The sequence below is a fragment of the Thamnophis elegans genome, chromosome 1, assembly GCF_009769535.1.
Source record: "Thamnophis elegans isolate rThaEle1 chromosome 1, rThaEle1.pri, whole genome shotgun sequence".
In the NCBI taxonomy this organism is placed as follows: domain Eukaryota; kingdom Metazoa; phylum Chordata; class Lepidosauria; order Squamata; family Colubridae; genus Thamnophis; species Thamnophis elegans.
Genome location: NC_045541.1, coordinates 70082873 through 70097344, shown reverse-complemented (window position 1 = coordinate 70097344; position 14472 = coordinate 70082873). Strand labels below are relative to the sequence as shown.

Genomic DNA, 14472 nt, shown 5'->3' with positions numbered 1-14472 from the left:
ACCAATAATGCTCTATTGTACTAAAGATGCCCTTCTCTGAAATATTGGTAATTCTTCCACAACTTATACAGAATTTGCAGAATTTCAGAATTTCCATTGGTTGCTTTCAACAGTCTGTTGCTTCATAAACCAGTGATAGCAGGGTGAAATGATCACTTCTTATTGCCTCACTTTCAGAGGAATTAAACTTCTCTAAAATGCCAGATTTAGAATAACAGAGTTGGAAGGGACCTTGGAGGTCTTCTAGTCCAACCCCCTGCTTAGGCAGGAAACCCTATACCACTTCAGACAAATAGTTATCCAATCTCTTCTTTAAAACTTCCAGTGTTGACTTGAATGAAGGCATATTTTTGCTTCAAAAAGTTACTTTAAGAAGTTAATCAGTCTCCTATTATGTCTTCTGAATATCTGGCTATTGCTCTGGATTTATGAAAAGGGTTTGCTAAACAGCTATCCACCCCCCTCTCTTTCTTTTCCCCAGAATGTAGCCATTCTTAATTTCATAATATGCTTGTACTTCCTATCAAAGCGTCTTTCTGTTTAGATTTCTTGAACAATTGCTTCGCTACCAGTAAAACAGATTTGTTTAGCTCTAGAATTTATTTAAAAAAATGTGAGAGCTGTTACAAACATGCTGGAATCAGATATTTTTTTCCAGTGAAAAAAATTATCACTGTTCAAAGATATACTCTCCCTTGAAGATGGATGGACCAGCAATAAAGTTCTAACTTCAATTACAAAGAGGTTTGCAAGGTAGAGGTAGTCTTTCATATTGCATTTATCCTCTCCCATTCCCCCAGCTCCACCATTCAAGGTAAAACAACATTTTATTTTTCTTCAATATCTTGACATGCACCATGGTTGCAGTTTGATTTTGGCAAAATATTTGACAAAGAATTCCATGACATTTTGGATAGCAAAGAGGCTTACTACAGGTTAAGTGGATTTGTGTTGGGTTGGAAAACATGTTGAAAGAGTAACTGGTGATGTAACCTACTTGGGTAATGAAACATCTATAAGAAAATTAGTAATTTTACTAATAGAATATATTTCTTTCTTTCAAAGAAATATCTTCTATTAGTAAAAAAAAAACAAAACTAATTTTCTTATAGATGTTTCATTACCCAAGTAGGTTATATGACCAGTGTCAGTAGAGAGCAGTGTTTACAAGAGAGAGCACCAAGGACCCCTCAGAGTAAAATTAGCCCTGGTTCTTCAACACTGGAAAGAGGAAGCTTGAGTGCCATTGCTGCAATACTTCATCCTAAATTTTACATTATTCAATGTTTGTTTGTTTTTTATCAAATATGCAGCTGATGGTAGTAGTTTCTAAATTCTTTAATGGAATGGAAAATTGACCAAAATCAAACAGCCTATTATGTATCTGCATAAAATATGTTTCAGTTTAAGACTATAGCAGTATGTTGAATGGTTAGCAATTTGGCAAGGAAAGCAAAAGAAAATTATTCCACATGTAATCATGGAGCTGCTTAGGGGAAAAAGGGGGAGGGGATATAAACATCTCCTAAAGTACAAATATCTCCTAAAATATATGAAATGATTCTTTAGCACTCTCTCCTGACTGCCATGGATTTTTTTAAAAAAACACAGCATTATTCTGAAAAGACAATTTGGATGAAGATAAGTATTTTTAGAAAGTAGAGAATCCAAAAATCAATGGGAGAATCATTAAAATAGATTGTTTGCTTCCTATCTCACCCAGGACAATTCTCTGATTAACCCAAATCTTATTCTCAAGCCCCCCTCTCTCTAAAAGAAATTGAACCTCTGTTTCTGACTTAGTCTCAGGAGAAGATTATACCCATGGAGATTCATTAAAAGTTAATACTGTTTGGTGGAAGCCTATTTTGGTTGAACTTTTTAATAACGTTAACTCCTCACACCAACTCCCTCAAGAGGAGTTGCAATGCAAGCTCTAGTGATCCCAATATGAAAAAAGGCAATCCTCTGGGGAATTATAGGCCAATTAGGCTGATTAACATCATGGCCAGATGTATGCTAAACTTCTAGCTAACAAATTAGTGGTTTAGGTCACTGAAACAACATATTTGCAGAGTAGAATGCTCAACAATTTTGTATTGTATGATTTGATAAATATGTAAAACATGCCTTCAGGAAATTGTTTTTATTAGCAGAAGCAAGCTATGAGTTAAATTAGATAGAAGGTTATTCATACTAAACATGATTGTGTTTTAATACACAAGCACTCAAATTCAGATTAGGGTCATCCCAGGAGGACATCTGACGACTCCCAACAACATAAATATGTCTAAAGGATGTGTGCTTGCACTGCCCCCTTTTCATCTATGTATTAATTAGGTCATCCCAGCTCTGAGTGGAGAATTTTGCTTCCTCAGGAAATGTGTGAAGTAAGAACTTGTCCATATGACCTTATTACTTACATCTTATTCTCAGATAAGCTTGCCCAGACAGTTAAGGACACTGGATCAAGGGTGGGTTGCTGCAGGCATTACTGCCAGTTCGCTGCATGCATGCTTTGCATGCGAGTTGCTTGTAAAATATTGTGTGCATGCACAGAACATTAAAAAAAGGACAAAAAAACATGCCGGCAATGCCAGCAGCGACCAGGGAACTGGTTTGGAGGTGTGGCCAGCCTGGGTTGCTGCTGGTTCTATGACCCAGGCCAACAAACCGGTGCAAACCGGTAGCAACCCACCTCTGCACTGGATTGTTACGGCTCCTCAAATTTTTGAATCCACAAAAAGAAAAAGTGGTGGAATAGGGGTGATGGGGAGGTGTATGTTAAATGAATGTGTAGAGCAATTGATGTGATGGAATGTGCAGAGTGGGAGACCTTTGGCAACCCAGATATTTCCCTAAAAGAGGCCTGGAATAAGACACTGTGCGGTCCTGAGGGGAAGAGGGAAAAGATTTAGGGAAGCCTAGAATCTCTCAGGATATAACTAGTAAGTTAGAAGTAGTTTGGCAAGCTTCTATCCATTAAGTATGAGCAAATAAAGAACTGGACTCAATTGGACCCCACTGTTTTGTTTCTGGGTTTGGGCCTAATAATTTGTATATGCAAATAGAAGTATTTCTTGTACTGTAGGTGCAAAGGGAAAAGGGATCCACACCACTAACTCTTTACTCATCTTCCACAGTTTTGTTGGAAGAAAAATCAGCCGGGAGAAAGATGCAAGAGTCAATGAATTTGGAGGCAGGCTCCCTTTATTTAGGAATCAGAAGCGAAATGTCTTAGCATCAGTTCTGGGACAGTTGACCGCCTGGCATGGGAAGTAGAGTGATTTTTATACCCTTTTGGCCTTGAGATTGAGATGCCTGGTGGGGTAATATGATTAGATTAGATCAGGAGTGGGTTTCAAATTTTTTTCTACCTATTATTTGGGTGTGGCCTATTTTGTGGGCATGGCTTGGTGGTCGTGTGACTGGGTGGGCATGGCCAACTTGTAAAATGTGGTGAAACTCACTTAACAACACTCTTGCTTAGCAACCAAAAGTTTGGGCTCAATTGTGGTCATAAGTTCTCTTTCTTTCTTTCTTTCTTTCTTTCTTTCTTTCTTTCTTTCTTTCTTTCTTTCTTTTCTCTCTCCCTCTCCCACTTTCTTTCTTTCTCTTTTTTCTCTTTCTTTCACTTTCTATCTTTGTCTCTCTTTTTTCTCTCCCTCCCTCCCTCCCTCCCTTCCTTCCTTCCTTTTTCTTTCTCTTTCTTTATCTCTTACTCTTTCTCTCTCTCTCTCTCTCTCCCCCCTCTCTCATACACACATCCCTTCCACTTATATTCGTAGGTATATTTTATGAACTAAAACCGACTCCCAACAAATCCTATGACCACAGCCATCCGTGTCCTATAAACCAACTCACAGAGCCCCCAATTCAGCCTCTTCCCGCTCTGGGGGCTAACCAAATATGGTTAGATGTCCTGTTACCTCAAGCAGATACTGATAGGAATGCATTGAGATCCAGTTTTGTTTTCACGAATGTGTTGCCATTAGGGTGTAAACAGGGTGTGATCGGTGTAAGAATGAGATGCTGAGCATCACTGTAACCACAAGCGTCTGAGCTTGATCACTTTTCCATAGATAAGGAAGACCTTTTTCCGTTTGCCTGTGGTCCAGATTTACATTCATTATTCATATAGTTAATGTGTGTTTCCCTTCCTCTGTTCGTTTTTTCTTGGATGTTTCTGTTTTGTGATGGAGGCTCCTGGTCTAAAACGGTTATGCCTATGGTTTTGTAAAAACATTCTAAATGCCACTGTTATATCCCAGCGCAAGGGTACTTACATACTGAGTTGAGACAATTGGTAAAAGCTAACAGTCTTTATTGCTAACATTGGAGGCTAACAGTAAGCACTAGTTTGAGAGCTAATGAGGCTGGTAGGCTAACAGGAGCAGCAGCTGCCAGCCTTTTGACAGCTTCTTATATAGTGGCACAGCTTCTGTGTCAGGCATGGATCAGAGGGAAGCCTGGACAAAGCACTCCTCCATCTCTAGATGGCACACTCGTAGTCCAGTAGATAGGCAGACTATCTTCTGATTCTCCCGGACCTCTGAAGGCTCTCTGCAGATGCTGGATTAGGTGGAACCACTGAAGGCTCCCTGGAACTTCTCGGAGAAGACTCATCTTTGTCTCAGACGCCTTGGTGCTCGGAATACTGGTCTCCAGGTCAGGTAAGTCGTATTCTCTTCCTACAGTGACCTCTGGCTCGTGCATTGGCTCTGCTGTGTTAGGCCCATCTGGAATTATACTTTTATTTGGATTGTGTGTGATTATGTCTGGTATTAGGGATTTTGGCCTTGTGTTATACCAATCCCTCAATTGATCTACGTGCCTTCTCCACATCCTTCCATCCTCCAGTACCAGTTTATAAGACTTTGGGCCTGTTATTTCAGTAATTCTCCCAGGTAGCCAGAGGGGTTGTCCAGAATAATTTCTGGCATATACAAGCTCTCCTGTTTGAAAGGTCCTCACAGTGGAAGAAGTTTGTCCAAGTTAGTTTTTATTCTCCTCCCCATCAATAGTTCAGCTGGGCTTTGAGTGGTGTCTGGGCAAGGGGTAGCATGCTGGATTAACAGGTATTTTGAAATTTTAGAGCTCCAGTCCCCTGGGCCCATTTTGATAATGCCTCCTTAACAGAGTATGCAGCTCTTTCAGCTCTTCCATTGGTAGAAGAAAAAATAGGCCTGTAAGGATATGTCATATACCCAGTCCTGCCAGGTAGAGTTCAAAGGGGCCAGAGCTCAACTGGAGGCCAATTATCAGAGACAATAGTATCTAGTCTGTCATGGGTTGCAAATAGAACCTGGAGAACCTTGATTAAGGCTTCTGCTGTGGTAGAGGATATCAGTTTAACCTCCACCCATTTAGAATAGGCGTCCACTGCGATGAGAAACATTTGTCCTTTCACAGGGCCAGCAAAGTCTATGTGTAATCTAGATCAAGGGGCTCTTGGTCTGTCCTACTCTAGTGGGGGAAGCTTTTGATGTTTTGCCCTCGACTCCTGGCATCGTTGACAGCCATCCATCCATGCACCAATGTCTTTATCTATGTCTGGCCACCATATATAGCTTCTAGCCAGACTTTTCATTCGTACTACTCCTGGGTGGCTGTCATGTAAGGTGTCTAGAATTTGTTTCTGTAATGTGGCAGGAATAACCACTCTATGTCCCAATAGCAAACAGCCTTTCATGGTTGATAGTTTATTTTGCCTTGCTCTGTATGCTTTAAAGTCTGGTCCCAAGGAATCCAAGGGCCAACCTCTTTTAACCCAATCCAATACCCTTGCTATCACTTTGTCCTTGGCAGAGCTTTTGGACACATCTGCTGCAGTTAAGGGGCTGTGCAGCTCCTTTATTGATAAGGCAGTGTAATCAGTTGCGGGGTCTTCTCCTGCCAATGGTAATGGGCATCCGCTCAAAGGATCTGCATGAGCAAAGTTTTTTCCTGGTCTGTGCTCTAATGTATAATCATAGGCTTGCATGAATACCGTCCATCTTGTCATTCATGGGGATAGTATTTGAGGTTTTTGCTTATCTGGTGCAAGGATGGAATTGTTTCACTCCTACAACTAAGGCTAAGGCCTCCTTATCAATTTGTCCATAGTTCCTTTCAGCTTGTGACATGGTTCAGGAAAAATATGCTATAGGTGCCTCCAATCCTGTAGGTAATCTATGGCTTAGGACTGCTCCTATGCCATAAGGTGAGGCATCACATGTTAGGATTAGAGGCAATCTGTCACTGTATTGTATGAGGAGTCTGTCTGATGTTAGCAGCCTTTTAACCGCTTTGAAGGCGGCAGTCTCGTGAGATCCCCACAGCCAAGGCCTTTTGTAAAGGCTCTGTCACTGATGCCTTATATGGCAACAATAAACTATAAAAATTGAGGAGGCTCAAAAAGGCCTGAAACTCTGTTTTGTTTTGTGGAGTTGGACCATCTTGAATTGCTTTAAGAGCAAAGGGAACTTGCCTGGACTTAATTCTAATGGGAGCCACCTGGGGATCTAAATTAAAGGAAAGAGGATTTCCAGTGTACTTGCCCAGGCCTGAGGTGGAGACCCTGTTGAACTCCTTGCTGAGATCTGACAGCAGTGGTTCTTAGAATTGGTGGATTCCAGCTATGGAAAGGCCCAGTGAATCAAACCATTCTAAGCCTAAAAGGCTAGGGCATGGGTCTTCCACTATAATGAGTGGAAGAGACCCTGAAAAATTTCCATGCTGAATATGGAATGGGCAGGTACCCAGAATGGGAATGAGTCTGCCTTGGTAGTTCCTCAATTTAGTAAGGCTGGTTGAATTTTGGAACTAATTTCTTAATATTTTGCCAGGACATCAGGGACTTAGAAGAACCTGTGTCCACCTCCATTTTCCATGGAGACCCTTCTAATTTGACAGTAACAAAGTTTTTCTTCTTATTATCACTGATTGCATTGCCAATTACTGTTTTTTGGGGTGTGGGTGGGGAAGGATAACTATAGTTGTTAATAGTATAGCAATCCTCTCCCCTGTTTGTATTTTTAAAATAGTGGGTTTTTTTTTAAAATTTCTTGTCTACTGGCCTGGAATTTGGCTGTGGGGCTCTGCACACTTTAGCCAGATGGCCCTTCTGTCGACATTGTAAGCAGTCAAGAATTCCGGAACTTGCATGAACACCTCAGGTGTTGTCCCCCACAACTTAGCATGTATTCTGGGTTGTCTACTTGTCCTTTGTTGTCTCTTCTGTTACTTGCTAATTTGAGGCGGTGTATCTCTTCTTTGTCTGCTGTGTCCCCCAATGTGTCTGCTGTTTCTGAATGGATAGCCTCCGTTTTGGCGGGAAAATTTGAAGTGTTTGTCAGTTGAATCTCTGAGGAAGATTTGTTATGTTCTAGCTTCATCAAGAGCCAATTTAAGGGGAAGTACTGTTTTAGTCAGTAAGTGGTGTTGCAACCTGCTCTCTTTTTAATATGTTGTATTGTCTCCATGTTGAATATTGTTTGTCTCCCCCCCCCCTTTTTGAACTGTGAGCCGCCCTGAGTACCCCCAGGGAAAAGGGCGGCATACAAATAAAGGGAAAACTAAACTAAACTTATGCTACATACCAATCTATTCCTAAGCATTTTCCAAATTCTCAAATTTCCAGTACAAGGCAGCAGCTCTGAGGGAATATATGAACTGATTTATGGTTTCTCTCTCTTTTTGATTCCTGTGATAGAAGGCATGTCTTCTGGCTATCACAGAGGGAACAGAAGAATAATGGTTCCTTAAATTTTCTAAAATTACTTCCCAAGGCATAGTATGTAATTTCTAAGGAGCCATTAAATTCTTAGCAGTTTCAAACACCTCATCCTCACAATAGGATAGGAAATAAGCTTTTTTCCTATCATTTGAAATACCTCCGTAGTCATTAGCCATTAGGAAACATTCAAATTGTTCTACGTTTGTGTCCCATGATTGTTCTGTGGGCTTAAAAGCAACAAAAACGGGCAAGGCTGCCATTCTCCACAGATGGGGAACACAGTTTGTAGCTTGTCTTCATCAGGTGACTTTTCGTTGCTGACAACAGCTTCAGCTCTTTCAGTGGCAGCTCAGTGACTTGTTTGGTCAGCCCTTGTCTTCGCCTCAGGTCGGGATCATTATCCCACCCTCGTCACCAGCTGTTATGTCCCAGTGCGAGGGGGACTTACATACTGAGGTGAGACAATTGATAAAAGCTAACAGTCTTTATTGCTAACATTGGAGGCTAACAGTAAGCACTAGTTTGACAGCTAATGTGGCTGGTAGGCTAACAGGAGCAGCAGCTGCCAGCCTTTTGACAGCTCCTTATATAGTGGCACCAGTTTCTCCTCAGCCAATCAGAGCTCAGCAGCTGCTGTGTCAGGCATGGACCAGAGGGAAGACTGGACACAGCAGCCACCACGCAAACCTTTGTCAAACGTTTGGAACTTTCAGTATAAAATTTGCAACCATGGCGGATTTAACTGCTTGCTAGTTTATTTGCAAGCCATGAGCCCAAAATCTTTGTCAGGGAACTTACAGTATTCCATTGTAAACTATATGAACAGACTTGGCTGTGAATATGACTCATTTAAAGAGGAAGTCTTGTATGTGTGTGTTTTTGTGTGGGTATTTGGACAAAGTTTTTGAAAAGAAACCGCTGCAAATTTAAGCCATGTAAAATATAACTGAAGGAATCTGGGCTTGAAAAAATAAAAATAAAAAAGGGAAATGCATAAAGAAATGATGCAGTCTTTTTATCCATTGGGATTATAGAATTCATTATGCAATTTGTAATTTTTTTACACTGTTCAATGATGAGGGAGAAATAATTTTGCAATAAAATCATTAATCTGACTCTTTCCTGATTTCTTTCCCTTCCCCAATTGTGCCTAAACCATATAATATAATATATAATATCAGTGTCCTCTGTTCCAGATACTATTATGCTTCTGTTACACGAGACTGTTGTCCATTTTAATCAGAGGATAATAGAATATGGTATGCATGCAATGTAGTTGATGTGGGGGAAAATGAAGAGCAAATGTTTGCAGCCGTAGGACCTAGATGAAAATCCAAGGATCTCCTACCACGAATGCTGAATGTGTGACTGTGACAACTCTGACTGTACTGTTGATTCCATAGTGATGTGGCATCACCTGGATGGCTGCCCTATTTACCCTATCTTGTTTGTCTCCAACATGGGCCTGTCCATGTTGGCCAGGAGGTGGTATCTTCTGCTATATAAAATGGTTTGCTCCTGGAGTTCATGTTCTGGCTAAACATCTTTGCTCTATCTGTATTGTCTGCAAGCAACATACTATTGGCCTTCTTAAGGACATTTTTGCCCCAATTTGGTATCCCTATATTTTTGGGAAGTGATAGGGGTGCTCACTTTGCAAACCAGGTAATTAAAGAAATATGCATGGAATCGTCAAGTGGACCCTGTTAGAATGGGTTGACCCTCAGGCCTGCTTCTCTTCCATTTGTTGTGCACCTGGCTGATATACAAGTTTTGGACATCATCATGTTAGACTATTGTTGTACCTCAGTTACAACCTTAAAGACTTGTCATTCACAGGTTGCTGTTACGCTTTCAAAGAAAAAAAAAGACTTTTCATCCTTGCTACTCCTTGGCACCTTAGGGTACTGGTGAAGGTATTTCAACGAAAGAATTGTCTGGCTCTTCATTGGAAGGGTTCATTCCAGATCATTTTGACCACCAATAGTGCTGTGAAGTGTCAACATCTGGCCTCTTGGATGCATGATTTGCACTGAAAGAAGGTACCAGCCACAGACGAGAAAGCCCCTCAGCTCAGGACACCTGACTGCTACAAGGCAAAGACTGAAGTTTTGCCCAACAGGGAGGTAAGTGCTAGCAACCTCTGCTCCTGCTCTCCATACCTTTGCCCAAAACAATGCCAGCAATGAGTAACTCTTTTCTGCCTTCCATCAATGAACAAGACAAAAGACCAGCTTCATGGAAGCCCAGCAACAACTGCAAGAAACAGCCTGCTTTAGAAGAGGTCTTATGCCTGATGTCTGGACCAGTGCTGTGTTGCTCCTCTACAGTTCTATGAGAACGTTCCCCAACCCTCCAATTAATATATAGTTAATGTATATTTAGGGTTGCATGCCCCATAATTCAAATGGTTCATCCTGTCTATTCCCTTTTCTGTATCTGCTTTGCTGAAATGCCTTTTAATCAAAGTAGATGTCCTCCTCCATCTTAAATGAATGTTTTGTTTTATTGGTTAATTGAAAGTTACACTTTAAATAGCTGATGTGCTAGGTACTATATTATCAATTGTTGGTGTTGTCCTCAAGGCTAAACAGGAGGGAATGTGAGAAAATGATCCTAACTCTCTTCTGTACTCTTTAATTCTATACCTGGCCCTAGCTCTCTTTCTACATTTGTACTCTTTAATTCTATATATGGAGGAGTTCAGGGCCACTGGTCATAGCTAATCCTTGCTGGATTCAACTATGTCAGTGCATCTTATTGCAATAAATTGCTAATCTAAATGATGCTATGTTTGCTATTCGTGTTCAAAATTGCTCATGAAACAATAAACCTCTGATCTCAAAGTAAGATTTATTACTTGTGGTTGCTTGTGGTTTCCCTTTGTTTTTTATCAGGATATGTTTACGATAGTACAGAGAAAGGGGGAAGTTGGAGATTACATACCTATGTATTATTTCCAAGCAGGACACCTTTTTTTTCTTTTCCTCCCCCCTCTTTTAGTACTTATAAATAACAATAAAAATAATAGAGATTTTATGAAGTTCAAAGATATAAACTTTTTTCATCTGACAAAGCTATGGAATACATTTGCAACTTATCATTGTCATATTTTGCATCAACTGTATAAGCAATCCATGCTTGTTATATATTAGAAATATATTTAACATTGAGACAAATTTGCTATGTGAAGGTTTAATTTATGTTAACCATCAGAGTTAACAGCTTTCAGTTTCTTCTGCAGACAGAACTGGACTTAAAAATGTAATCTTTTTGTAAATGTAAATCATACTAAAATAGTAAGAAGGTAAAAAGGGAAACAAGTGATTGAATAACTTTATAATGCATGTAAATCAGCATCCCAATAGAACCAAGCATGATTTACGTATGTCCTACCCTGAGATTAATTAGGAATCCTGCAGGTGATAGCTGCTTATGAAACAAGCTATTTACTACAATAGATGCAACACATTGAGTTCAAAGGATTCATTTCAAAGCCAACATAATTATAATTAACTCATCATTTTATTTAAAATAAAAATTTATAGAAATACTCTGAAATTCACAATAGACCAAACAAGCCAAGACAATCTTTTTCCATTTCCAGAGTCTTGTCATGGCACATGATTCTTACTCTCTCATTATCTTTATGACACCTGCATTATGAGAATCTAATTTCTATCTTCTGAGTAGGCTTTTCTGATAATATTTGTGCACCCAAAGAACCTATGAAACCTGCACTTTTTTCTGATATCATAACTTTCTAGCAGGGCCAAGATGGAGCTCAAAAAATTTGAGGATCTCCTTCCAGGAATGTTCCTCAGCTTTGGCATGAGGCTTCATCTCCCCTCCCCATATTGTGGGTATAGGACTACCCCGGATAGAAGAGATAAAACAAATTGGGGATCCCGGTGGTTCTATCATATGTCCAGCCCCAGGGTAGGGTAATAAGCTATAGTTAGTTCTCCCAAACTTCTTTGCACGGCCCAAAGACATTTCAGCAAATTTCCTGCTGTTCAAGCTTTGGTCAGCTTCTCCTACCACAAGGAGAATGTGACCCTGGGCTTTTTCCACGGGAATGGCAGAGACTTCATGAACTGAATCCAGAGGATCTCCCATGACACTGAAACTGGACATCAATTCCATTTCATTGATAAGAATTGCCTCTGCCGAGTAGGGAACAGCAGGGATGTTGATATCGCGAAAATGGAGGGGTGCACCATTCATACTTGTGGCACCATTGATGCAAACTGCAGCTGCTATTTCCTCTAAAAAAGTTCCCATGGCTAATGCAACTTCAGCTCCTTTGGACAAGCCAATAACTCCAATTTTGGGGCCTTTTACCTGGGAGGATAAGGGGAGAAATAAACAAATAGCCAAGGTTAAAAATAGTTCATGGAAGCTTGAAAAATGGTTATGCAAACATAACCCAGAGGAAATGGAAATTCTTAATCCTGATCCAAACATTTATCACAAAAGCCTAAATACACAGAATGAATTTGTCAATGGAAGTGATGGAATTTTACCGGGCAAAATATCAACCTGCCAAGTGTTTGGTTTTAAAATGTGGCATTTAATATGCCTTTTCTGCCATCAAAATCCTCCTGTCTTGTGTAGTCATAAATAAGACTACCCGAGACTCTTGTGAAGATAACTGGGTCTTGTTTGAAGATTTAATCCCTTTTAGTATTTCCTGCTTAATATGGCTGAGCAATTATTGATAAATATTCAAGATTTTACAATCAGATGAACACACTTCTGTCAGTCTGAATCTGTTCAGTTTAGTCCTGTGGTGGCTATGACATTGTCCATAGCACTGTCCAGTCTTGAAGTGCCCTCAACAAGAGCTCCCTGAAGTTCCCAATCTGCCTTTACTAGGCAATTCGATTCCACTTGACTCACTAGCAGTGTGCTAAATCACATCTTTCTCACCCATCTAAACAAAGTTGCTTCTCTCTCCTTATTCTCACTGCTGCCAACTGGTGGAAAGAGATGCTGCTCTAGCAAGCCAGTTATAGTTAAACTGTATTATGTTTTCCATTAGAGTATACTTTCCCAGATTATTAGTGAGCAGAGGCAAGCAGCCACTGACTTAGTTCTGAGGGACCGCAGGAGAGTGGTAGAGCTGACCGTCAGTACTTCACAGAGGTTTTGTTGCATTCTAAGGCTAAAGCTTTTGAGATTTGTGTACATTATCTCTTTAACAAACTAACAATAGGATGAATTTTAATTTTCAGATAACTGAAATAGTACCTACAGCAACTTTTATGTTTAGATTGTTCATTCTCATAACTATCTGTAATCTGTCTTCCCGGGCACCTAAATAAATTATAGAATTAAGATAATAATGCTATGATTCCTTAAAATAACTATAGTTATCTTAATTCTATTTTTTTTAAAGACATGTATCCAAATATCCCTGTTCATGCTCCACTCTTGTCTCCCCCCCCCAAATCATAATTCTTAAAGTCCTGGTTTCAAAACTGACTGCCTTATCTTGATACTTTAAAGTTCATTGTGCAAAAGGAGGAATGAAAGGACAGGAAAAAAATAAAAACAGTTGGCCCATAAAAAAATAAAGACTCCTTTGAGTTGATCTTGACTGCCAATGACATAAAAGACATGTTGATTAATTTTCTTGGCAATAATAATAGAAGCAATCACCATTGCTGTATTATTTAGTATTTTTCAACTTCCGTTTAGCCTATAAGTGCTTAGTGACCATTCAAAGTTACAACATACCACTCCTCCCCAAAAGGTACTTACGACTACAGATGGGAAGGCCTGGAAAAAACCTGGAAAAATTGTGGAGGAAAGGTGTTTGGAAAAAAATGGGAAACCCCCCCCCCCATCCCCTCCTAATTTTCCCAGGATGTTATCCAAGCCTTCCCATCTCTACTTATGTCTTGAATTTTAAGTTCCAATGACTCCCACACCACCACTCCCTGTAGTTATGTGATCACATTTTGGGTACTTCACAATTGGCCACTATTTATGGCTGTTTACAGCAACCTGTGCTCTCATGAGGACAATTTATGACATTTTTTTTGCCAAAAACTGGGATTTACTTGCAATGTATTAACTTTTTAAAATTTTTATAATTGTAATGTACACTGAAGACCACATTTAATTTTGTTTTCCATGTGCAATGACAATAGAATGAACTAAACTAATGGATTCCCTTAATCACTGCAATTTTTTTTTTATAAAACTAAGTTTTTCATGTGATGACCTGCATGATGATTGGCACAATTTACAATCATAATTTGGGCTCAATCACAATCCTAGGTTGAGGACTATCTGCGTTGCCCTGAATTTTTTTTATTGTCTCCTATTTAAGTATTGAACATCTTACCCTGCTTAGCTGTTGTTGTTGTTTTTTGAGACCAGCCAAGGTTAGCTAGGTGCTGTCATCTAAATGGTTTAGTTAGATACATCCAGTTCTAAATCTCACCCTTCAGAATAATTTATAGCAACTGACCACATTTCACTGATAATCCCAGGTTTTCTTGATGCCATTTTTAAAATATGCAAATCTGGGAGAAAGAAGCCTTGAATGTGTAGGCCTATTTCCAGAAGTCATATATTCCACTCCACATTTGTGTGACAAAGGTCAGTTTATTTTTTGGACACCTAGTATGACTGATATTGGCATCTGTTTGCCTCAAAAAGAGGCATGCCCCATCTTCAAAACGTTTCCTTGGATATTTCCATTTGGGTACTAATCAGGTCGAACTATATTTGGCTTCCAAGGA

At 39.8% G+C, this 14472-nt stretch overlaps 1 protein-coding gene across 1 annotated transcript in view; it reads right to left on the bottom strand.

Annotated features, from left to right (window-relative positions):
* Positions 1-11223: 11223 nt before the first annotated feature.
* BAAT (bile acid-CoA:amino acid N-acyltransferase) overlaps positions 11224-14472 on the bottom strand; it is a 14640-nt gene continuing 11391 nt past the window's right edge. The window contains exon 4 of the mRNA XM_032219672.1: positions 11224-12061. Coding sequence (XP_032075563.1) covers positions 11471-12061 — 591 coding nt within the window. The 3' untranslated portion in view covers positions 11224-11470. The remainder of the gene's footprint in view (positions 12062-14472) is intronic.